This window comes from Salmo salar, chromosome 02 (genome assembly GCF_965601325.2).
Source record: "Salmo salar chromosome 02, fSalSal1, whole genome shotgun sequence".
Classification (NCBI taxonomy): Eukaryota; Metazoa; Chordata; class Actinopteri; order Salmoniformes; family Salmonidae; genus Salmo; species Salmo salar.
In genome coordinates, this window is record NC_138292.1 from 10,041,204 (window position 1) to 10,069,194 (window position 27,991).

Sequence of the window (27,991 nt, forward strand, 5' to 3'; positions counted from 1 at the left end):
GACCCATGTTTGTTTCATTTATTTTTTATTACAATTGCATTGTGTGCCATCTCTTCATCTTAATCATATATTGATCATGTGCAACATATATCATTATTCAAAAAAATATTCATTTTGACGGATCCACAGAATAGCAAACATGAGAATTGGTTGGCAGTGCATCAGAGTGCAGTTACAATCTGAGGGTTAAAGTAGGATGTCATTAAACTCTGATGAAGGTAGCATAGCTGTCCAAACGTCTCTATCCATGACATGTATTATTTTCTAGGTGATAGACCTCTACCATGTATAATTGGCTTTCCATGGTTCCGAACTTGCTAAAATCAATAGTGTTTGAAATAAACAGCCACTGGGAATCTGGAGACAGTCTGAATCAAAAGGTGGAGGAACTCTGATCAACTGTGTTCCTGCTCAGTCCCGCTCACTCAAATAAATCCCTGTGTTGAGAGGAATCTGTCAATCATATCAAAGGACCTCTGTGGTTGGTCGTACGGTAGTATGTGCCCTCCCCCTCGTATAATCACCTGCATGACAAGGAGACAAACAGACAGGTTTAGCACGTGAACCAGTTTCCCCATCAGCAGCACTGTGTTCCCACCTGGTGTCCATAAAGTTGATCTTATCTTCCTGGCACAGCGATTTTGAATAAGACTCTACTTGCAATAATTGTTATGTGCTTGTTTTTTTGACTGAACTTAGTTGAATGCACTGACTAAGGTGTTCTGCATGAGAGCTACTGCTAAATTACTCACATTATGTTTAGTTATGCTACGTTAACATTTTCCATTTTAAAGGGTGGCCAAATGCCCTGAATACCCAGTAAAGTCCTGGGCCCAGATTCACAAAAACCTTCTTACGCAAATAACTTAAGAAGCTGCATAAAAATAAAAATAAATAAGTTTAAGATAATTTGTAAGTGCAATTCCTCAACAATTTCTTAAGATTTAATGATTTTCTTACAAACTCCTCAAATATCTTCTTATGTACCATTGAAGTCGGAAGTTTACATACACCTGAGCTCAGTTTTTCACAATTCCTGACATTTAATCCTAGTAAATATTCCCTGTCTTAGGTGAGTTCGGATCACCACTTAATTTTAAGAATGTGAAATGTCAGAATAATAGTAGAGAGAATTATTTCTTTCAGCTTTTATTTCTTTCATCACATTCCCAGTGGGTCAGAAGTTTACATAAACTCAATTAGTATTTGGTAACATTGCCTTTAAATTGTTTAACTTGGGTCAAACATTTCAGGTAGCCTTCCACAAGCTTCCCACAATAAGTTGGTTGAATTTTGGCCCATTCCTCCTGACTGAGCTGGTGTAACTGAGTCAGGTTTGTAGGCCTCCTTGCTCGCACACGCTTTTTCAGTTCTGCCCACAAATTTTCTATAGGATTGAGGTCAGGGCTTTGTGATGGCCACTCCAATACCTCGACTTTGTTGTCATTTTGCCACAACTTCGGAAGTATGCTTTGGGTCATTGTCCATTTGGACGACCAAGCTTTAACTTCCTGACTGATGTCTTGAGATGTTGCTTCAATATATCTTCATAATTTTCCTACCTCATGATGCCATCTATTTTGTAAAGTGCACCTGTCCCTCCTGTAGCAAAGCACACCCACAACATGATGCTGCCACCCCCGTGATTCACGGTTGGGATGGTGTTCTTCAGCTTGCAAGCATCCCCCTTATTCCTCCAAACATATCAATGGTCATTATGGCCAAACTGTTCTATTTTTGTTTCATCAGACCAGAGGACATTTCTCCAAAAGTACGATCTTTGTCCCCAAGTGCAGTTGCAAACCGTAGTCTGGCTTTTTATGGGGGTTTTGGAGCAGTGGCTTCTTCCTTGCTTAGCGGCTTTTCAGGTTATTTCTATATAGAAATCGTTTTACTGTGGATATAGATACTTTTGTACCGGTTTCCTCCAGCATCTTCACAAGGTCCTTTGCTGTTATTCTGGGATTGATTTGCACTTTTCTCACCAAAGTACATTAATCTCTAGGAGACAGAACACGTCTCCTTCCTGAGCGGTATGACAGCTGTGTGGTCCCATGGTGTTTATACTTGCGTACTATTGTTTGTACAGATGAACGTGGTACCTTCAGGCGTTTGGAAGGTTGAGGTCTACAATTTTTTTTCGGAGTCTTGGCTGATTTCTTTAGATTTTCCCATGATGTCAAGCAAAGAGGCACTGAGTTTGAAGGTAGGCCTTGAAATACATGGTAGTTAATTGGTACACCTCCAATTAACTAAAATGATGTCAATTAGCCTATCAGAAGCTTCTAAAGCCACGACATAATTTTCTGGAATTTTTCAAGCTGTTTAAAGGCACAGTCAACTTAGTGTATGTAAACTTCTGACCAGCTGGAATTGTGATACAGTGAATTATAAGTATAATAATCTGTATGTAAACAATTGTTAGAAAAATGACTTGTGTCATGCACAAAGTAGATGTCCTAACCGACTTGCCAAAACTATAGTTTATTAACAAGAACTTTGTGGAGTGGTTGAAAACGAGTTTTAATGACTCCAACCTAAGTGTATGTAAACTTCCAACCTCAACTGTATCTTCTTAAGATGTGTGTTGCTAGGCAACCGATTTAGCTAGCTATCTGGCTAGCAATGGCAATCAGGTTAGCAAATGTCCAACTGAGATTACTCTTCTAAAACATGTTCTTGGGTTTAAAATAATAAATACTGAAACTTTCAGATGACGTTTGTGAGTGAATTAAACATGTTCAATTGCTTTCATGAGCTTTTTCTCTCACTGCCCGGAGAGAAGACAATGGTTCAGCTATCTCGGAGTTCAAGAACACTTCCAAGAACTTTATTTCCAAGAATCTCATTTCTTCTTAACTTTTTGCTTAAGGAGAAACATAAGAAATAGTGCAAGAGAATTTCCTCTAACCTTTTTGAGGAATAGCAACTTTGCTTAACTTTCTTCTTAAGTCAATAGTTAACCTGTTAGGGCTAGGGGGCAGTATTGACACGGCTGGATAAAAAAACATACCCGATTTAATCTGGTTACCACTCCTACCCAGTAACTAGAATATGCATATACTTATTACATATGGATAGAAAACACCCTAAATTTTCTAAAACTGTTTGAATGGTGTCTGTGAGTATAACAGAACTCATTTGGCAGGCAAAACCCTGAGACATTTTCTGACAGGAAGTGGATACCTGATGTGTTGTATTACCTTTAAACCTATCCCATTGAAAAACACAGGGGCTGAGGAATATTTTGGCACTTCCTATTGCTTCCACTAGATGTCACCAGCCTTTACAAAGTGTTTTGAGTCTTCTGGAGGGAGATCTGACCGAACAAGAGCCATGGAACGATGATGGCCCATTAGACACCTGGCGCGCGAGTTCATGTTGGGTACCCTCGTTCCAATACGTTATAAAAGAGTATGCATTCGTCCACCTTGAATATTATTCATGTTCTGGTTAAAAAAGGCCCTAATGATTTATGCTATACAACGTTTGACATGTTTGAACGAACGTAAATATATTTTTTCCCCTCGTTCATGACGAGAAGTCCGGCTGGCTTAGATCATGTGCTAACAAGACGGAGATTTTTGGACATAAATGATGAGCTTTTTTGAACAAAACTACATTCGTTATGGACCTGTGATACCTGGAAGTGACATCTGATGAAGAGAATCAAAGGTAATGGATTATTTACATAGTATTTTCGATTTTAGATCTCCCCAACATGACGTCTAGTCTGTATCGCAACGCGTATTTTTCTGGGCGCAGTGCTCAGATTATTGCAAAGTGTGATTTCCCAGTAAGGTTATTTTTAAATCTGGCAAGTTGATTGCGTTCAAGAGATGTAAATCTATAATTCTTTAAATGACAATATAATATTTTACCAATGTTTTCTAATTTTAATTATTTAATTTGTGGTGTTGACTTGACTGCCGGTTATTGGAGGGAAACGATTTCCTCAACATCAATGCCATAGTAAAACGCTGTTTTTGGATATAAATATGAACTTGATAGAACTAAAAATGCATGCATTGTCTAACATAATGTCCTAGGAGTGTCATCTGATGGAGATTGTAAAAGGTTAGTGCATCATTTTAGCTGGTTTTATGGTTTTGGTGACCCTGTCTTTGAATTGACAAAACATTACACACAACTCTTGTAAATGTACTGTCCTAACATACTCTAAATTTATGCTTTCGCCGTAAAACCTTTTTGAAATCGTAAAACGTGGTTAGATTAAGGAGATGTTTATCTTTCAAAGGGTGTAAAATAGTTGTATGTTTGAAAAATTTGAATTTTGACATTTATTTGGATTCAAATTTGCCGCTCTTGAAATGCACCTGCTGTTGATGGAGTGCACCACGGGTTCTAGCCCATAGAGGTTAAGGAATAAAATGGCAGTTAAGAAGAAATGTCTTCTTAAGAAGGTTTTGTAAATCTGGCCCCTGGACACAGACATACAGTACTCACCTGGTAGAATTCCCCTACTTGGCGTACATATCCAGCCACCTCTGTGTCCTCTGGCTGGATCTTCCAATGGAAGCGAGAGGCTTTGTTGAACTCATCAGCCCCGGTCCAGTTCACCGTGGGCAGGAACCTCTCGGTCAGGGGGGCCGCCACAATCACATCCAGCTGACCACTGTAAATCAACACCTGTGTGTATGTGTGTGTGTGTGTGTGTACAGAAGAAAGAGAGAAACACAGATAAGGCATTTATTCAATGATTACAGTATAGTGGTCCAAACAATAGCTGAGGAGAGGAGTTAGTGACTGACACCGTAGCTAGTGACTGACACCGTAGCTAGTGACTGACACTGTAGCTAGTGACTGACACCGTAGCTAGTGACTGACACCGTAGCTAGTGACTGACACCGTAGCTAGTGACTGACACCGTAGCTAGTGACTGACACCGTAGCTAGTGACTGACACCGTAGCTAGTGACTGACACCGTAGCTAGTGACTGACACCGTAGCTAGTGACTGACACCGTAGCTAGTGACTGATACCGTAGCTAGTGACTGATACTCTAGCTAGTGACTGATACTCTAGCTAGTGACTGACACCGTAGCTAGTGACTGACACCGTAGCTAGTGACTGACACCGTAGCTAGTGACTGACACCGTAGCTAGTGACTGATACCGTAGCTAGTGACTGACACCGTAGTTAGTGACTCACACCGTAGCTAGTGACTGACACCGTAGCTAGTGACTGACACCGTAGCTAGTGACTGACAGCCTAGCTAGTGACTGACACCGTAGCTAGTGACTGATACTCTAGCTAGTGACTGATACTCTAGCTAGTGACTGACACCGTAGCTAGTGACTGATACTCTAGCTAGTGACTGACACCGTAGCTAGTGACTGATACTCTAGCTAGTGACTGACACCGTAGCTAGTGACTGATACTCTAGCTAGTGACTGACACCCTAGCTAGTGACTGACACCCTAGCTAGTGACTGACACCCTAGCTAGTGACTGACACCCTAGCTAGTGACTGACACCGTAGTGACTGACACCGTAGTTAGTGACTGACACCGTAGCTAGTGACTGACACCGTAGCTAGTGACTGATACTCTAGCTAGTGACTGACACCGTAGCTAGTGACTGACACCGTAGCTAGTGACTGATACTCTAGCTAGTGACTGATACTCTAGCTAGTGACTGATACTCTAGCTAGTGACTGACACCGTAGCTAGTGACTGACACCGTAGCTAGTGACTGATACTCTAGCTAGTGACTGACACCGTAGCTAGTGACTGATACTCTAGCTAGTGACTGACACCCTAGCTAGTGACTGATACTCTAGCTAGTGACTGACACCCTAGCTAGTGACTGATACTCTAGTTAGTGACTGACACTGTAGTTAGTGACTGACACCGTAGCTAGTGACTGACACCCTAGCTAGTGACTGACACCGTAGTTAGTGACTGACACCGTAGCTAGTGACTGACACCGTAGCTAGTGACTGACACCGTAGCTAGTGACTGACACCGTAGCTAGTGACTGACACCGTAGTTAGTGACTGACACCGTAGTTAGTGACTGATACTCTAGCTAGTGACTGACACCGTAGTTAGTGACTGACACCGTAGCTAGTGACTGACACCGTAGCTAGTGACTGATACTCTAGCTCGTGACTGATACTGTAAACCAAAGTTAAACCATGGCTCAGTAGGTAGAGCGCGCCGCTCGCAGAGCAAGGATTGTGGGTTAGATTCCCTGGGCCACCCATACATAAAATGTACGCACGCGTCAGTGTCTCTGGATAAAAGCCTCTGCTAAATGGCATATATTATATATCTGTGCTGTTAATAGAACCGTAGCATGTCTGAGTGCTAGATGGGCATTGACTCTAGTCTCACCCTGTAGTTGTCCATGAGCGTGGCGAGCCAGGGTTTGATGCTCTTCATGACGTCCTGCAGCAGATGTTTCTCCACCTCTGAGCCGTCGTGGAACGTCAGGTTCCCCACGTGGATGGAGCGCCGCACCTCTGCCAGCGTCACAAACTGGGAGAAATACTCCTGGTCTGCAGGCTCCTGTAGCATAGAGAACCATAACATAACATTTTATTATTTAACCTTTATTTAAAACGTGCATCTGTGTGTAAGCCTTGTAAGAAGACACATTTCATTCAGGAAATATACCTTCTCTGGGTAATATAACTCAACCTTTATTCAAACAGTTAGGCATCTGTGTAAACCTTGCTCTGTGTACCTACCTGACACTGCAAGTAATTGAAGTAGTTGGAGCAGCCAGTGGCGTTCTGGAAGAACGAGGGGTACGGCAGAATGTCACCATTCAGCAAGCTGTCAAATACCTGTAGGACATGAGGATAGTGGAAGAATGTACCAGGAAGTTGGAAGCCTTGAAAGAATGACTGACATACATTCAGATATGTGGAGTGGACAACAAAAACACACAGGTTATTGTGTTAGCAGATGCAGTCAGTGTCTTACCTCAAAGGCCTCCACCCATTTCTCCTGCTGGATGAGCTGCACCCCGCTGGCTGTCTGCTGCTCAACATACTGTTTCTGGAGCATGTCTATCAGACCTGTCTGGTACAGGAAGTCTCCATACCCTCCCAGCATCTGAGAGAGAGAAGGGGAGAGAGAGCAAATGGGAGAGAGGGAGAGAGAGAGAGACAGAACAAGTAAGACCAACAGAAAGAACAAATGAAGAACAAAAACAACATTTTTTTTCATCCTGGAGATATACTAATATTTCTTAATGATATATTTCATATTAAATCAGAAGTGTCAAACAATGCTGAGTAAAGTTGAAATCACAGTGTATTAAAACACAACCCACCAGCTCTGGGTCACAGAGGCCGTCTCCAATGGCAACTCCCTTGAAGTTGATCTTCACCTTAGCAATGGGGTTATGCTTATGGATGTAGTAACCAATGGCAGGGACATACTTTCCTGCATAGGACTGAGGACATCGAGGACAATTCCAATCAATTTTAGTGTCTGCGTTCTGAGTCATTTCAATTTGATGTTATTATGCATTTATGTGGAAAGATTATTCTTGTTGCTATAGCAGAGACCCTAAAATAACAATTTTAAGACCTTGTTCAACATCATAAAAGGGAATAAAAAGCAGATGTCTTTGTAGCTAGGATTTGGGGAACTTGCCAACTAGGATGTAGGGAAGTTGTGTAATGTTATGTGTAACACAGATGTGGAGACTAGAACCAAACTCACCTCTCCTGTAGCATAGAAGTCATTGGACTGATACTCAGAGAAGATCTGGAAGAACTGAGTCAATGCACTAGAGGACAAAGACACAAGATGAGAAAAACAATGGGTGCCATGTGACATAACCAAGGTCCTAGATGTACATTGACCAGAGACCATGGTGCCATAACCAAGGTCCTAGATGTACATTGACCAGAGACCATGGTGCCATAACCAAGGTCCTAGATGTACATTGAGCAGAGACCATGGTGCCATAACCAAGGTCCTAGATGTACATTGACCAGAGACCATGGTGCCATAACCAAGGTCCTAGATGTACATTGAGCAGAGACCATGGTGCCATAACCAAGGTCCTAGATGTACATTGAGCAGAGACCATGGTGCCATAACCAAGGTTCTAGATGTATATTTGACATGCGTCCTCCGAAACACGACCCTGCCAAGCCGCACTGCTTCTTGCCACACTGCTCGCTTAATCCGGAAGCCAGCCGCACCAATGTGTCGGAGGGAACACCGTACAACTGCCGCTTTCAAGGTGCTCCGGGACTCTAACCCGGAAGCTTACAAGAAATCCTGCTATGCCCTGTGACGAACCATCAAAACAGGCAAAGCGTCAATACAGGGCTAAGATTGAATCATACTACACCGGCTCCGACACTCGTCTTATGTGGCAGGGCTTGCAAACTATTACAGACTACAAAGGGAAGCACAGCTGCGAGCTGCCCAGTGACATGAGCCTACCAGACAAGTTAAATCACTTCTATGCTCGCTTCGAGGCAAGCAACACTAACGCATGCATGAGAGCATCAGCTGTTCCGGACGACTGTGTGATCACGCTCTCCGTAGCCGACGTAAGACCTTTAAACAGGTCAACATACACAAGGCTGCGGGGCCAGACGGATTACCAGGACGTGTGCTCTGGGCAGGTGCTGACCAACTGGCAGTTGTCTTCACTGACATTTTCAACATGTCCCTGATTGAGTCTGTAATACCACCATGTTTCAAGCAGACCACCATAGTCCATGTGCCCAAGAACAGTAAGGCAACCTGCCTAAATGACTACAGACCCAAAGCACTCACGTCCGTAGCCATGAAGTGCTTTGAAAGGCAGGTAATGGCTCACATCAACACCATTATCCCAGAAACCCTGGACCCACTCCAATTTGCATACCGCCCAAACAGATCCACAGATGATGCCATCTCTATTGCACTCCACACTGCCCTTTCCCACCTGGACAAAAGGAACACTTATGTGAGAATGCTATTCATTGACTACAGCTCAGCGATCAACACCATAGTACCCTCAATGCTCATCACTAAGCTAAGGATCCTGGGACTAAACACCTCCCTCTGCAACTGGATCCTGGACTTCCTGACGGGCCGCCCCCAGGTGGTGAGGGTAGGTAGCAACACATCTGCCACGCTGATCCTCAACACTGGAGCTCCACAGGGGTGCGTGCTCAGTCCCCTCCTGTACTCCCTGTTCACCCATGACTGCATGGCCAGGTACGACTCCAACACCATCATTAAGTTTGCAGATGACACAATAGTGGTAGGCCTGATCACCGACAACGACGAGACAGCCTATAGGGAGGAGGTCAGAGACCTGGCTAGGTGGTGCCAGAATAACAACCTATCCCTCAAAATAACCAAGACTAAGGAGATGATTGTGGACTACAGGAAAAGGAGGACCGAGCACGCCCCATTCTCATCGACGGGCCTGTAGTGGAGCAGGTTGAGAGCTTCAAGTTCCTTGGCCTCCACATCAACAACAAACTAGAATGGTCCAAACACACCAAGACAGTCGTGAAGAGGGCACGACAAAGCCTATTCCCCCTCAGGAAACTAAAAAGATTTGGCATGGGTCCTTAGATCCTCAAAAGGTTCTACAGCTGCAACATCGAGAGCATCCTGACTGGTTGCATCACTGCCTGGTACGGCAATTGCTCGGCCTCTGACCACAAGGCACTACAGAGGGTAGTGCGTACGGCCCAGTACATCACTGGGGCTAAGCTGCCTGCCATCCAGGACCTCTACACCAGGCGGTGTCAGAGGAAGGCCCTACAAATTGTCAAAGACCCCAGCCACCCCAGTCATGGACTGTTCTCTCTACTACCGCATGGCAAGCGGTACCGGAGTGCCAAGTCTAGGACAAAAAGGCTTCTCAACAGTTTTTACCCCCAAGCCATAAGACTCCTGAACAGGTAATCAAATGGCTACCCGGACTATTTGCATTGTGTGCCCCCCCCCAAACCCTCTTTTTACGCTGCTGCTACTCTCTGTTTATCATATGTGCATAGTCACTTTAACTATACATTCATGTACATACTACCTCAATTGGGCCGACCAACCAGTGCTCCCGCACATTGGTTAACCAGGCTATCTGCATTGTGTCCCGCCACCCACCACCCGCCAACCCCTCTTTTACGCTACTGCTACTCTCTGTTCATCATATATGCATAGTCACTTTAACCATATCTACATGTACATACTACCTCAATAAGCCTGACTAACAGGTGTCTGTATGTAGCCTCGCTACTTTTATAGCCTCGTTACCTCTATAGCCTGTCTTTTTACTGTTGTTTTATTTCTTTACCTAACACCTTTTTTGCACTATTGGTTAGAGCCTGTAAGTAAGTATTTCACTGTAAGGTCTACACCTGTTGTATTCAGCGCACGTGACAAATAAACTTTGATTTAACTGTGTCAGCGCGCATGCGCTCGGCCCACCACAGGAGTCGCTAGAGCGCGATGGGAAGAGGACATCCCAGGCGGCCAAATCCTCCCCTAACCGGACGACGCTGGGCCAATTGTGCGTCGCCTCATGGGCCTCCCGGTCGCGGCCCGGCTGCAACACAGCCCGGGATCGAACCCGGATCTGTAGTGAGGCCTCAAGCCCTGCAGTGCCTTAAACCGCTGCACCACTCAGAAAGGCCACCATCAGATCTTTACAACGCTTAGAGAAGTGTTTTCCATCTCAGGAACCACATCAATATGATAGAATGATATTATAATCTGTGCATAGTGTAAGGCTGTGTTTACACAGGCAGCTCAATTCTGATCTTTTGCCCATTATTATGGGCAAAAGAGCTGGTCTGATTGGTCAAAAGACCAATTGGTGAATAAAAGATCAGAATTGAGCTGTCTGTAAATACAGCCTAATGCACCCAGAACCTCAGTGACCAGTCTTACCTGTACAGATCTCTGCCTACATCATCCTGGTTCTGAGCAAAGCCTCGGTCATCATCAGTGAAACTGAACCCTGTTCCTACCTGGACAAGAAAACACACACCTGACATTACAATCACATACTGTACATGCTGTTATGTAACATTACATTCACATACTGTACATGCTGTTATGTAACATTACATTCACACACTGTACATGCTGTTATGTAACATTACATTCACACACTGTACATGCTGTTAGGTAACATTACATTATATTCACATACTATTAAGTAACATTACACACATTTTTATGAGAAAACTATTAAAGCAGCCTAGAAACCAAATCAAACCTGTGTGATAGAGGATGTCCTAAATGGCACCCTATTCCCTATTTAGTACACTTCTTTTGACAAGAGGACCTGGTCAAAAGTAGAGCACTATAAAGGGAATAGGGTGCCATTTGGATGCAAGCAAACTGTGTTCATACATTCACACTAAGGAAGTAGAAGCCATACGTACTGGATTGTCGATGTACAGAACAGAGTATCTGGATGTCCAGGGATAGTCTCTGTAGCCCACTGTAAACAGGTGAAATAACACATCAAAACATGGAGAGAAATGAAGATCCTACCACTACAGTAGGAACAGAGATACATGGAGAGAGATGAAGGGTCTACCACTACAGTAGGAACAGAGATACACGGAGAGAGATGAAGATCCTACCACTACAGTAGGAACAGAGATACGCGGAGAGAGATGAAGGTCCTACCACTACAGTAGGAACAGAGATACACGGAGAGAGATGAAGGGTCTACCACTACAGTAGGAACAGAGATACACGGAGAGAGATGAAGGTCCTACCACTACAGTAGGAACAGAGATACACGGAGAGAGATGAAGATCCTACCACTACAGTAGGAACAGAGATACGCGGAGAGAGATGAAGGGTCTACCACTACAGTAGGAACAGAGATACGCGGAGAGAGATGAAGGGTCTACCACTACAGTAGGAACAGAGATACATGGAGAGAGATGAAGGGTCTACCACTACAGTAGGAACAGAGATACACGGAGAGAGATGAAGGTCCTACCACTACAGTAGGAACAGAGATACACGGAGAGAGATGAAGATCCTACCACTACAGTAGGAACAGAGATACACGGAGAGAGATGAAGGTCCTACCACTACAGTAGGAACAGAGATACACGGAGAGAGATGAAGATCCTACCACTACAGTAGGAACAGAGATACACGGAGAGAGATGAAGATCCTACCACTACAGTAGGAACAGAGATACACGGAGAGAGATGAAGGGTCTACCACTACAGTAGGAACAGAGATACACGGAGAGAGATGAAGGTCCTACCACTACAGTAGGAACAGAGATACACGGAGAGAGATGAAGGTCCTACCACTACAGTAGGAACAGAGATACATGGAGAGAGATGAAGGGTCTACCACTACAGTAGGAACAGAGATACACGGAGAGAGATGAAGGTCCTACCACTACAGTAGGAACAGAGATACACGGAGAGAGATGAAGATCCTACCACTACAGTAGGAACAGAGATACACGGAGAGAGATGAAGGGTCTACCACTACAGTAGGAACAGAGATACACGGAGAGAGATGAAGGGTCTACCACTACAGTAGGAACAGAGATACACGGAGAGAGATGAAGGGTCTACCACTACAGTAGGAACAGAGATACATGGAGAGAGATGAAGGGTCTACCACTACAGTAGGAACAGAGATACACGGAGAGAGATGAAGATCCTACCACTACAGTAGGAACAGAGATACGCGGAGAGAGATGAAGATCCTACCACTACAGTAGGAACAGAGATACACGGAGAGAGATGAAGGGTCTACCACTACAGTAGGAACAGAGATACGCGGAGAGAGATGAAGATCCTACCACTGCAGTAGGAACAGAGATACGTGATAAAATAGAAATGACAGACAGGGGTCAGTACAGAGACACGTTATTATACACTAGACAGGGGTCAGTACAGACACGTTATTTTACACTAGACAGGGGTCAGTACAGACACGTTATTATACACTAGACAGGGGTCAGTACAGACACGTTATTATACACTAGACAGGGGTCAGTACAGACACACGTTATTACACACTAGACAGGGGTCAGTACAGAGACACGTTATTACACACTAGACAGGGGTCAGTACAGACACGTTATTACACACTAGACAGGGGTCAGTACAGAGACACGTTATTATACACTAGACAGGGGTCAGTACAGACACGTTATTATACACTAGACAGGGGTCAGTACAGACACGTTATTATACACTAGACAGGGGTCAGTACAGAGACACGTTATTATACACTAGACAGGGGTCAGTACAGACACACGTTATTACACACTAGACAGGGGTCAGTACAGAGACACGTTATTACACACTAGACAGGGGTCAGTACAGACACGTTATTACACACTAGACAGGGGTTAGTACAGAGACACGTTATTATACACTAGACAGGGGTCAGTACAGAGACACACTAGACAGGGGTCAGTACAGACACGTTATTACACACTAGACAGGGGTCAGTACAGAGACACACCAGACAGGGGTCAGTACAGAGACACGTTATTATACACTAGACAGGGGTCAGTACAGACACGTTATTATACACTAGACAGGGGTCAGTACAGAGACACGTTATTATACACTAGACAGGGGTCATTACAGACACGTTATTATACACTAGACAGGGGTCAGTACAGACACGTTATTATACACTAGACAGGGGTCAGTACAGAGACACGTTATTACACACTAGACAGGGGTCAGTACAGAGACACGTTATTATACACTAGACAGGGGTGAGTACAGACACGTTATTATACACTAGACAGGGGTCAGTACAGAGACACGTTATTATACACTAGACAGGGGTCAGTACAGAGACACGTTATTATACACTAGACAGGGGTCAGTACAGAGACACATTATTACACACTAGACAGGGGTCAGTACAGACACGTTATTACACACTAGACAGGGGTCAGTACAGAGACACGTTATTACACACTAGACAGGGGTCAGTACAGAGACACGTTATTATACACTAGACAGGGGTCAGTACAGACACACGTTATTACACACTAGACAGGGGTCAGTAATGAGACACGTTATTATACACTAGACAGGGGTGAGTACAGACACGTTATTATACACTAGACAGGGGTCAGTACAGAGACACGTTATTATACACTAGACAGGGGTCAGTACAGACACGTTATTATACACTAGACAGGGGTCAGTACAGAGACACGTTATTATACACTAGACAGGGGTCAGTACAGAGACACGTTATTATACACTAGACAGCGGTCAGTACAGAGACACGTTATTACACACTAGACAGGGGTCAGTACAGAGACACGTTATTACACACTAGACAGGGGTCAGTACAGAGACACGTTATTATACACTAGACAGGGGTCAGTACAGAGACACGTTATTACACACTAGACAGGGGTCAGTACAGAGACACGTTATTACACACTAGACAGGGGTCAGTACAGACACGTTATTACACACTAGACAGGGGTCAGTACAGAAACACGTTATTACACACTAGACAGGGGTCAGTACAGACACACGTAATTACACACTAGACAGGGGTCAGTACAGACACGTTATTACACACTAGACAGGGGTCACGTTATTACACACTAGACAGGGGTCAGTACAGACACGTTATTACACACTAGACAGGGGTCAGTACAGAGACACGTTATTACACACTAGACAGGGGTCAGTACAGACACGTTATTACACAGTAGACAGGGGTCAGTACAGACACACGTTATTACACACTAGACAGGGGTCAGTACAGAGACGTTATTATACACTAGAAAGGGGTCAGTACAGACACGTTATTACACACTAGACAGGGGTCAGTACAGACACGTTATTACACACTAGACAGGGGTCAGTACAGACAGGGGTCAGTACAGAGACGTTATTACACACTAGACAGGGGTCAGTACAGACACGTTATTATACACTAGACAGGGGTCAGTACAGACACGTTATTATACACTAGACAGGGGTCAGTACAGAGACACGTTATTATACACTAGACAGGGGTCAGTACAAAGACACGTTATTATACACTAGACAGGGGTCAGTACAGAGACACGTTATTATACACTAGACAGGGGTCAGTACAGACACACGTTATTATACACTAGACAGGGGTCAGTACAGACACGTTATTACACACTAGACAGGGGTCAGTACAGAGACACGTTATTACACACTAGACAGGGGTCAGTACAGAGACACGTTATTATACACTAGACAGGGGTCAGTACAGACACGTTATTATACACTAGACAGGGGTCAGTACAGAGACACGTTATTACACACTAGACAGGGGTCAGTACAGAGACACGTTATTATACACTAGACAGGGGTCAGTACAGAGACACGTTATTATACACTAGACAGGGGTCAGTACAGAGACACGTTATTACACACTAGACAGGGGTCAGTACAGACACGTTATTATACACTAGACAGGGGTCAGTAGAGACACGTTATTACACACTAGACAGGGGTCAGTACTGACACGTTATTACACAGTAGACAGGGGTCAGTACAGACACACGTTATTACACACTAGACAGGGGTCAGTACAGAACGTTATTACACACTAGACAGGGGTCAGTACAGACACGTTATTACACACTAGACAGGGGTCAGTACAGACACGTTATTACACACTAGACAGGGGTCAGTACAGAGACACGTTATTACACACTAGACAGGGGTCAGTACAGAGACACGTTATTATACACTAGACAGGGGTCAGTACAGACACGTTATTACACACTAGACAGGGGTCAGTACAGAGACACGTTATTATACACTAGACAGGGGTCAGTACAGACACGTTATTATACACTAGACAGGGGTCAGTACAGAGACACGTTATTATACACTAGACAGGGGTCAGGTACAGACACGTTATTATACACTAGACAGGGGTCAGTGCAGACACGTTATTATACACTAGACAGGGGTCAGTACAGACAGGGGTCAGTACACTAGACAGGGGTCAGTACAGACACGTTATTATACACTAGACAGGGGTCAGTACAGACACGTTATTATACATTAGACAGGGGTCAGTACAGAGACACGTTATTATACACTAGACAGGGGTCAGTACAGAGACACGTTATTATACACTCACACTAGACAGGGGTCAGTACAGACACGTTATTACACACTAGACAGGGGTCAGTACAGACACGTTATTATACACTAGACAGGGGTCAGTACAGAGACACGTTATTATACACTAGACAGGGGTCAGTACAGACACGTTATTATACACTAGACAGGGGTCAGTACAGAGACACGTTATTACACACTAGACAGGGGTCAGTACAGAGACACGTTATTATACACTAGACAGGGGTCAGTACAGAGACACGTTATTATACACTAGACAGGGGTCAGTACAGACACGTTATTACACACTAGACAGGGGTCAGTACAGACACGTTATTATACACTAGACAGGGGTCAGTACAGACACACGTTATTACACACTAGACAGGGGTCAGTACAGAGACACGTTATTACACACTAGACAGGGGTCAGTACAGAGACACGTTATTATACACTAGACAGGGGTCAGTACAGAGACACGTTATTATACACTAGACAGGGGTCAGTACAGACACGTTATTACACACTAGACAGGGGTCAGTACAGACACGTTATTACACACTAGACAGGGGTCAGTACAGAGACACGTTATTACACACTAGACAGGGGTCAGTACAGACACGTTATTATACACTAGACAGGGGTCAGTACAGACACGTTATTATACACTAGACAGGGGTCAGTACAGAGACACGTTATTATACACTAGACAGGGGTGAGTACAGAGACACGTTATTATACACTAGACAGGGGTCAGTACAGACACGTTATTATACACTAGACAGGGGTCAGTATAGACACGTTATTATACACTAGACAGGGGTCAGTACAGAGACACGTTATTATACACTAGACAGGGGTCAGTACAGACACGTTATTATACACTAGACAGGGGTCAGTACAGACACGTTATTATACACTAGACAGGGGTCAGTACAGACACGTTATTATACACTAGACAGGGGTCAGTACAGACACGTTATTATACACTAGACAGGGGTCAGTACAGACACGTTATTACACACTAGACAGGGGTCAGTACAGAGACACGTTATTACACACTAGACAGGGGTCAGTACAGACACGTTATTACACACTAGACAGGGGTCAGTACAGACACGTTATTATACACTAGACAGGGGTCAGTACAGAGACACGTTATTACACACTAGACAGGGGTCAGTACAGAGACACGTTATTACACACTAGACAGCGGTCAGTACAGAGACACGTTATTACACACTAGACAGGGGTCAGTACAGACACGTTATTACACACTAGACAGGGGTCAGTACAGACACACGTTATTACACACTAGACAGGGGTCAGTACAGAGACACGTTATTATACACTAGACAGGGGTCAGTACAGACACGTTATTACACACTAGACAGGGGTCAGTACAGAGACACGTTATTACACACTAGACAGGAGTCAATACAGAGACACGTTATTACACACTAGACAGGGGTCAGTACAGAGACACGTTATTATACACTAGACAGGGGTCAGTACAGAGACACGTTATTACACACTAGACAGGGGTCAGTACAGACACGTTATTATACACTAGACAGGGGTCAGTAGAGACACGTTATTACACACTAGACAGGGGTCAGTACTGACACGTTATTACACAGTAGACAGGGGTCAGTACAGACACACGTTATTACACACTAGACAGGGGTCAGTACAGAGACGTTATTATACACTAGACAGGGGTCAGTACAGACACGTTATTACACACTAGACAGGGGTCAGTACAGACACGTTATTACACACTAGACAGGGGTCAGTACAGAGACACGTTATTACACACTAGACAGGGGTCAGTACAGAGACACGTTATTATACACTAGACAGGGGTCAGTACAGACACGTTATTACACACTAGACAGGGGTCAGTACAGAGACACGTTATTATACACTAGACAGGGGTCAGTACAGACACGTTATTATACACTAGACAGGGGTCAGTACAGAGACACGTTATTATACACTAGACAGGGGTCAGGTACAGACACGTTATTATACACTAGACAGGGGTCAGTGCAGACACGTTATTATACACTAGACAGGGGTCAGTACAGACAGGGGTCAGTACACTAGACAGGGGTCAGTACAGACACGTTATTATACACTAGACAGGGGTCAGTACAGACACGTTATTATACACTAGACAGGGGTCAGTACAGAGACACGTTATTATACACTAGACAGGGGTCAGTACAGAGACACGTTATTATACACTAGACAGGGGTCAGTACAGAGACACGTTATTACACACTAGACAGGGGTCAGTACAGACACACGTTATTATACACTAGACAGGGGTCAGTACAGAGACACGTTATTATACACTAGACAGGGGTCAGTACAGAGACACGTTATTATACACTAGACAGGGGTCAGTACAGACACGTTATTATACACTAGACAGGGGTCAGTACAGACACGTTATTACACACTAGACAGGGGTCAGTACAGAGACACGTTATTATACACTAGACAGGGGTCAGTACAGAGACACGTTATTATACACTAGACAGGGGTCAGTACAGAGACACGTTATTATACACTAGACAGGGGTCAGTACAGACACGTTATTATACACTAGACAGGGGTCAGTACAGAGACACGTTATTATACACTAGACAGGGGTGAGTACAGAGACACGTTATTATACACTAGACAGGGGTCAGTACAGACACGTTATTATACACTAGACAGGGGTCAGTACAGACACGTTATTATACACTAGACAGGGGTCAGTACAGAGACACGTTATTATACACTAGACAGGGGTCAGTACAGAGACACGTTATTATACACTAGACAGGGGTCAGTACAGACACGTTATTATACACTAGACAGGGGTCAGTACAGACACGTTATTATACACTAGACAGGGGTCAGTACAGAGACACGTTATTATACACTAGACAGGGGTCAGTACAGACAGGGGTCAGTACACTAGACAGGGGTCAGTACAGACACGTTATTATACACTAGACAGGGGTCAGTACGAGACACGTTATTATACACTAGACAGGGGTCAGTACAGAGACACGTTATTATACACTAGACAGGGGTCAGTACGAGACACGTTATTATACACTAGACAGGGGTCAGTACAGAGACACGTTATTACACACTAGACAGGGGTCAGTACAGAGACACGTTATTACACACTAGACAGGGGTCAGTACAGAGACACGTTATTATACACTAGACAGGGGTCAGTACAGAGACACGTTATTATACACTAGACAGGGGTCAGTACAGACACGTTATTATACACTAGACAGGGGTCAGTACAGAGACACGTTATTATACACTAGACAGGGGTCAGTACAGAGACACGTTATTATACACTAGACAGGGGTCAGTACAGAGACACGTTATTATACACTAGACAGGGGTCAGTACAGAGACACGTTATTATACACTAGACAGGGGTCAGTACAGACACGTTATTACACACTAGACAGGGGTCAGTACAGAGACACGTTATTATACACTAGACAGGGGTCAGTACAGAGACACGTTATTACACACTAGACAGGGGTCAGTACAGACACGTTATTATACACTAGACAGGGGTCAGTACAGACACGTTATTATACACTAGACAGGGGTCAGTACAGAGACACGTTATTATACACTAGACAGGGGTGAGTACAGAGACACGTTATTATACACTAGACAGGGGTCAGTACAGACACGTTATTATACACTAGACAGGGGTCAGTACAGACACGTTATTATACACTAGACAGGGGTCAGTACAGACACGTTATTATACACTAGACAGGGGTGAGTACAGACACGTTATTATACACTAGACAGGGGTCAGTACAGACACGTTATTATACACTAGACAGGGGTCAGTACAGACACGTTATTATACACTAGACAGGGGTCAGTACAGACACGTTATTATACACTAGACAGGGGTCAGTACAGACACGTTATTATACACTAGACAGGGGTCAGTACAGACACGTTATTACACACTAGACAGGGGTCAGTACAGAGACACGTTATTACACACTAGACAGGGGTCAGTACAGACACGTTATTACACACTAGACAGGGGTCAGTACAGACACGTTATTATACACTAGACAGGGGTCAGTACAGAGACACGTTATTATACACTAGACAGGGGTCAGTACAGACACGTTATTATACACTAGACAGGGGTCAGTACAGAGACACGTTATTATACACTAGACAGGGGTCAGTACAGACACGTTATTATACACTAGACAGGGGTCAGTACAGAGACACGTTATTACACACTAGACAGGGGTCAGTACAGAGACACGTTATTATACACTAGACAGGGGTCAGTACAGACACGTTATTATACACTAGACAGGGGTCAGTACAGACACGTTATTATACACTAGACAGGGGTCAGTACAGAGACACGTTATTACACACTAGACAGGGGTCAGTACAGACACGTTATTATACACTAGACAGGGGTCAGTACAGACACGTTATTACACACTAGACAGGGGTCAGTACAGACACGTTATTACACACTAGACAGGGGTCAGTACAGACACGTTATTACACACTAGACAGGGGTCAGTACAGAGACACGTTATTACACACTAGACAGGGGTCAGTACAGACACGTTATTATACACTAGACAGGGGTCAGTACAGAGACACGTTATTATACACTAGACAGGGGTCAGTACAGACATGTTATTATACACTAGACAGGGGTCAGTACAGAGACACGTTATTACACACTAGACAGGGGTCAGTACAGACACGTTATTATACACTAGACAGGGGTCAGTACAGAGACACGTTATTATACACTAGACAGGGGTCAGTACAGACACGTTATTATACACTAGACAGGGGTCAGTACAGACACGTTATTATACACTAGACAGGGGTCAGTACAGAGACACGTTATTATACACTAGACAGGGGTCAGTACAGAGACACGTTATTATACACTAGACAGGGGTCAGTACAGACACGTTATTACACACTAGACAGGGGTCAGTACAGACACGTTATTATACACTAGACAGGGGTCAGTACAGACACGTTATTATACACTAGACAGGGGTCAGTACAGAGACACGTTATTATACACTAGACAGGGGTCAGTACAGACACGTTATTATACACTAGACAGGGGTCAGTACAGACACGTTATTATACACTAGACAGGGGTCAGTACAGAGACACGTTATTATACACTAGACAGGGGTCAGTACAGAGACACGTTATTACACACTAGACAGGGGTCAGTACAGACACGTTATTACACACTAGACAGGGGTCAGTACAGACACGTTATTATACACTAGACAGGGGTCAGTACAGAGACACGTTATTACACACTAGACAGGGGTCAGTACAGACACGTTATTATACACTAGACAGGGGTCAGTACAGAGACATGTTATTATACACTAGACAGGGGTCAGTACAGACACGTTATTATACACTAGACAGGGGTCAGTACAGAGACACGTTATTACACACTAGACAGGGGTCAGTACAGAGACACGTTATTATACACTAGACAGGGGTCAGTACAGACACGTTATTATACACTAGACAGGGGTCAGTACAGACACGTTATTATACACTAGACAGGGGTCAGTACAGAGACACGTTATTACACACTAGACAGGGGTCAGTACAGACACGTTATTATACACTAGACAGGGGTCAGTACAGACACAGTTATTATACACTAGACAGGGGTACACTAGACAGGGGTCAGTACAGAGACATGTTATTATACACTAGACAGGGGTCAGTACAGACACGTTATTATACACTAGACAGGGGTCAGTACAGACACGTTATTATACACTAGACAGGGGTCAGTACAGAGACACGTTATTATACACTAGACAGGGGTCAGTACAGAGACACGTTATTATACACTAGACAGGGGTCAGTACAGAGACACGTTATTATACACTAGACAGGGGTCAGTACAGAGACACGTTATTATACACTAGACAGGGGTCAGTACAGAGACACGTTATTACACACTAGACAGGGGTCAGTACAGACACGTTATTATACACTAGACAGGGGTCAGTACAGACACGTTATTACACACTAGACAGGGGTGAGTACAGAGACACGTTATTATACACTAGACAGGGGTCAGTACAGAGACATGTTATTATACACTAGACAGGGGTCAGTACAGAGACATGTTATTATACACTAGACAGGGGTCAGTACAGACACGTTATTATACACTAGACAGGGGTCAGTACAGACACGTTATTACACACTAGACAGGGGTCAGTACAGAGACATGTTATTATACACTAGACAGGGGTCAGTACAGAGACACGTTATTATACACTAGACAGGGGTCAGTACAGAGACACGTTATTATACACTAGACAGGGGTCAGTACAGACATGTTATTATACACTAGACAGGGGTCAGTACAGACACGTTATTATACACTAGACAGGGGTCAGTACAGAGACACGTTATTATACACTAGACAGGGGTCAGTACAGAGACACGTTATTATACACTAGACAGGGGTCAGTACAGACACATATGGCTATGTTGGTACCTGTTAGGTTCTTCAATACAACGTAGGGTCCATGTTCTACAAACAGCCCAAACATAGACGTGCCCCCAGGACCCCCCTGCAGCCACAGCAGGACTGGAGCGGTCTCAGGCCTCTCCTGCAGACAGACAGAGACAGACAGACAGACAGACAGACAGACAGACAGACAGACAGACAGACAGACAGACAGACAGACAGACAGACAGACAGATACAGGTTAGTAGTTATCTAACGGTGGATACTGGAACTCGCAGTGAGAGGCCTCCACCCAAAGCCCTTCTAATACAACACTGTCACCTTGTGGCTCAGTCGTTGACACCCAGTTAGGAAGTAAACACTGTTTTATCACTAGGACCTTGGTAATGTAGGTAGCAGAAAGGACTTGTTTTGTACTTACTTTATAGGGGCTAAGCCCATAAGTCTTTTGTTAAGTTTTCTGAAACCAAAACATGTTGAAATGTACAATCCAAATAAAACGTTGCCCTGAGTCACACAGTCCTTTACAGGAGCTGATAAAAGGTGATTGCTAGACAAACACGTGCTGTTCATTCCTGTCATGAGTGAAACTGAGGAGGAGAACACTGCAGCTGATATGGGTGGCACCCTATTCTCTATGGGGCCCTGGTCAAAAGTAGTGCACTACAAAGGGAACAGGGTGCCATTTGGGACAGATAGTACTGTAGTGTAGTGTACCTGAGCAGGGAAGAACCAGAAGTAGAGGTTACTGTTGTATTTGTTGTTGACAGTGAGGTAGCCGGCATAACTCTTCACACTGGCACCAGGCAGGGGACCTACCAGACTCTGCTTCCGGGCTGAAAGAGAGAACAGGTCATTGCTTTCAAATAACTGTCCCAAACCTAGTTTCATCTGAACACTATGATTAGTCTTCATCAGACTTCTGTGTAATACTGTAACATTCATGATGTTAACGTCACAACATCGTAAGAACTGTTCTGCACAGTGTCATGTCATGTTTTGTGGCGTGGACCCCAGGAAGAGTAGCTGCTGCACGTGCAACAGCTAATGGGGATCCTAACTGTGTTAATGATGCAAATAACATATGATGCATAACGCAATCTCGTCTATTTTTTTTTTTTACATTTGACAACTGCCATGTACAACATTAGGGATAGTATTAACAGTTGAACAAATGAACAAAATACCAAAATATCGTTTCTGAGTAAAGTAAACCAACCTACCCTCTTCGATGTTGCCCTTTTCCAGGTAGGGGGTGAGAAAGAGCGGCTTGCCAGGGTCGGCTCCTCTGGAGAGCATGCTGACACGGTGAGATTTCCGGCAGAAGAAACTCGAGCAGCCCCTTGACTGTGTTGCCTCCAGGGAAGCCCACAGGAGGACACACAGCGTCTCCTTCAACATTCTGTCAGGGGTGAGTGGAGAGCAGATACATTTGATAGTTTAGTTTCAACACAATTTCATTCTCACACATTTTTGCATCATCAAATGTCTGCTTTAGCTAGTTTGCGCATGTATTTTTTAAAGTATGTTCAATATAAAAAAAGAAGGAATTAGCTAGCCTAGTCAAATAACCATTGAGAGAACTGCACTGAATAACCAATGACCAGACTTTCATACAGCTTTATTTTGCAAACATACCTCATCATTTGGGCTCGCCTCCTCTGGAGTTCAGAGCAGCCAGCTAATCCGTGTAATAGAAGGAAGATAAATCAGATCATCTGTAGTTTCACGTTGCTGCTCGGCTGTTGTTACAAAAATGGATTGGTCACATGATCAACTGGGTGAGTGGTCATGTGATTTCATCCTGTCTTGCGCAATCAAATCCTCATCCCGACAGTCCGTTTCTGGTTCTGCTTCTCAACAATTCTAAATGTCCAAGAACTTTCACAACTGCTAAGTTCGACACCATTTGTTTACGGTCTATCCAGATGGTTCATGAATGTTACTTTTTTCTTCAGGCATTGTATTTTTAGCTTTTTGGTTTTAGATAAATGGATATAGGCCTATTCACATGTTTATCTTGGGTGAATTATTTATGTGCACATGGTTAATAAATGAAGTGAGGCACTAACATTTTTACCAAATGCAGGCTAGAGCCTACACTCAAATTGATACATTCCCCTAATCGTGGGAGACATTTTAGTATGCCTAGCTAAATAGATTTTAAATTGTGTGGTCTGAGAAACACACACATGCATGCTATGTGAGGCAGGGGCGCTGTGTGTGGAGGGAAGTTAGGACGATTCTAAGGGCCTGTGACTGAAAGGGGCCCTAAAAAAGTATTAGAACATTAGGTACATTTCTTTCAATATTAAATGATTGTTTACATCAAATGGTTCGGACCTAACCCCCAAACCAGGCGTGAACGGTACTTGCTAGCAGTGAATTACCGGTGGAGCATGTCTCAGCTTCCTAAAGAAAAATCAGGCTTCCAAACGTGAAAAGAAAGAAAAAGACAGGAGAGAGAAAAGAAAGGGTGAGAGTATGTCACCCAATTTTTCACAAAGGAAGTTGGGTGGAGTCCGTGTGTGGTGGAAATGAACCTGTTAGTTTAGTCCATAGTGAAATGGGCTACTTTTGCTCCCCTAACATTAGTTAATATCTTCACAGAAAATGTTTACATTTCGCTCCTCTTTTAGCCGACATTTAATCAATGCAGGAAAACTTTTACCAAACTATTCATACTAAATGAGTTGTCCCTGCCCCTGCCTGGTGCCAGGCCCAACAGATGCAGCTTCAGGCTCAGCAGCCCTGTCTCCCCATCCCCATACCCCTGAACCAGCCCTGTCTCCCCATACCCCTGAACCAGCCCTGTCTCCCCATACCCCTGAACCAGCCCTGTCTCCCCATCCCCATACCCCTGAACCAGCCCTGTCTCCCCATCCCCATCCCCCTGAACCAGCCCTGTCTCCCCATCCCCATACCCCTGAACCAGCCCTGTCGCTCCATCCCCATACCCCTGAACCAGCCCTGTCTCCCCATTCCCATACCCCTGAACCAGCCCTGTCTCCCCATCCCCATACCCCTGAACCAGCCCTGTCTCCCCATCCCCATACCTCTGAACCAGCCCTGTCTCCCCATCCCCATACCCCTGAACCAGCCCTGTCTCCACATCCCCATACCCCTGAACCAGCCCTGTCTCCCCATCCCCATACCCCTGAACCAGCCCTGTCTCCCCATCTCCATACCCCTGAACCAGCCCTGTCTCCACATCCCCATACCCCTGAACCAGCCCTGTCTCCCCATCCCCATACCCCTGAACCAGCCCTACTCCCAACTGAAGAAGGAGGTGAGCAGCATTGTGTTCAATGACATGTCAGTTGGCATAATTGCAGGTAATGTGATTATCCAGTCATGAAACATCTCACTTGACTCAGAAGCAGACAATTTCAGAGCCTTAAAGGAGGAGATGCAGGCTCTTAGAGATGGAAGGGAGCTCCTGTCTGAGGAAACACTGATTGCTACGCAAATGAATGTTGCACCTCAATTTAGCAAGGAACACAGCCGCCAGAGGAAAAGGAAGAGATTCCATGATGAGACCTCTGAAGAGGAGACAGCTCAGGACAGTGTAGGAACGATGTTTCGGAGCACAGTGTTTTTACTGCTATGGACAACATCATAAGTGACTTGGACACTAGGTTCCACACCACTGCAACATTGTAGAATAATCTTCTGCTGTTCTGAAAGTTGGGCAGATTAGTGAGGATAAAGTCCCTTCTGTGTGTCAACCACTGATCATGAAGTATTCCAGAGATCTTACACCTGAACACTGTATATGCTGCCACTTTCTCCCCTAACTTGTCCCTCTTGTTCTCCTGAATGGAATTTGTAAGATGCAGCTGCAAAACATTTCTTGGAGAAGTGTGTATTGCTTTACTTATATTTTCCACACTGCCTGTGACTGTTTCTGGTGGCGAGAGAGCTTTCAGTAAGCTAAAACTGATCAACTATTTGAGGTCCACTATGTCCCAGGGCAGGCTGTGCAGTCTTGCCATGCTGTCCATTGAAAGTCAGTTAGTTAGAAAGCTGGACTTCAAAGACTTGATCAGGGACTTTGCTAGCAAGAAGGCTCGGCGCTGGGCTCTTGGTAAGGCTGAGCAAGGGCCAGTGATAACTGTTAAATGGCATGGCTATGGATATTGGATCACTACACACATGATGCCCACAGGCTGAGAACAAGACTGAGAACAGGCTGAGAACAAGATAAATCTGGATTGCCATAACATTTGTTGTGCACAATCAAGACCCCACGTGGAAGAAACCTATTGATTTGGTGACCTCTTGACCTTTCCTCTGGCGCCATCATCAGGCCTTTTCATTTCCTTTTTGTTTTCCATTTCCACTTTTCCAGCTGCTTCTTTTCTAGTTGGTATGTGTACTTAGTTCAACAATCTGCTGCTGATTTTATTGTTTCGTCTGTTATATCATTCTATAGATGATACAGTTAATTTATTTTAATTGAAGAGGTTCATGTATATTTAAGTTATATTTATTTTATGTTATTCATTCATGTTAAGAGAATTTTCCATTCAAGATTTTTGCCATTAAAATGACATTTAGACTGTAAAAGATGGCCTTTAGCACATTTCTTATAGAGGGTATCAGTCTTCCATCAAATAGTGAATTCCACTGTATGCTGAATGTTGCATGCATGTCTGCAGTGTTATATTTTCACAGCTCGCTGTCAGTAAATATCATACAGTAAATACTGGACTAAAAGAGAGTCGCAAGCCTGCAGAGGTAGAGTTATTTAAAGCTTTGAATGGGTTGATTGGCTTCTGGAGGTGTGTGGTTACAGAAATTGTGCAGGGTTGGTGTGTCCTGTGGTGGTGGGGCCCAATGTGATATATTTTCATAGGGCCCAAAATCCCTGGCTCCGCCCCTGATGTGAGGTGACAAAGGCTGCATTTAGACAGGCAGCCCAATTCTGATATTTTTTTCACTAATTGGTCTTTTGACCAATCACATCAGATCTTTTCACATCAATATATTTTTCAGAGCTGATCTGATTGGTCAAACAAAATATCAGAATTGGGCTTCCTGTGCTATAAAAATATAGCCTAGAGAGGACCTATTTTTAGGCTGTTGAAATCAATGTCCTATGGTTTAAACGGTGTAAATGGACTTGGTTTGGAGATGGACACATGCAATATAGCCGAATACAGTTGTCATCATGTTAATTCTCTGATTAAACATCCTCAAATCTGTATTTTATTCTGGCTATTTGTTATTATTATGGGAGTGGGGACACTGAACCAGCAGCAGCCTGCCCTGCACCCACCCACTCTGTCATCATCATCATCGTCATATTGAAATCAAAGGTCAGAGCTCAGAGGAATAGATCT

General features: G+C 44.2%; 1 protein-coding gene across 1 annotated transcript; it reads right to left on the reverse strand.

Moving 5' to 3' along the window:
* Nucleotides 1-12: 12 nt before the first annotated feature.
* Nucleotides 13-24,402, reverse strand: cpvl (carboxypeptidase, vitellogenic-like). Its single transcript, NM_001139952.2, is given in 13 exon segments — nt 13-524; nt 4,468-4,650; nt 6,357-6,530; nt 6,713-6,811; nt 6,951-7,082; nt 7,303-7,425; nt 7,698-7,764; nt 10,884-10,963; nt 11,384-11,442; nt 22,674-22,788; nt 23,364-23,482; nt 23,870-24,048; nt 24,285-24,402. Coding segments are annotated over 13 exon segments (1,437 nt in total). The 5' UTR covers nt 24,293-24,402; the 3' UTR covers nt 13-425.
* Nucleotides 24,403-27,991: the final 3,589 nt, after the last annotated feature.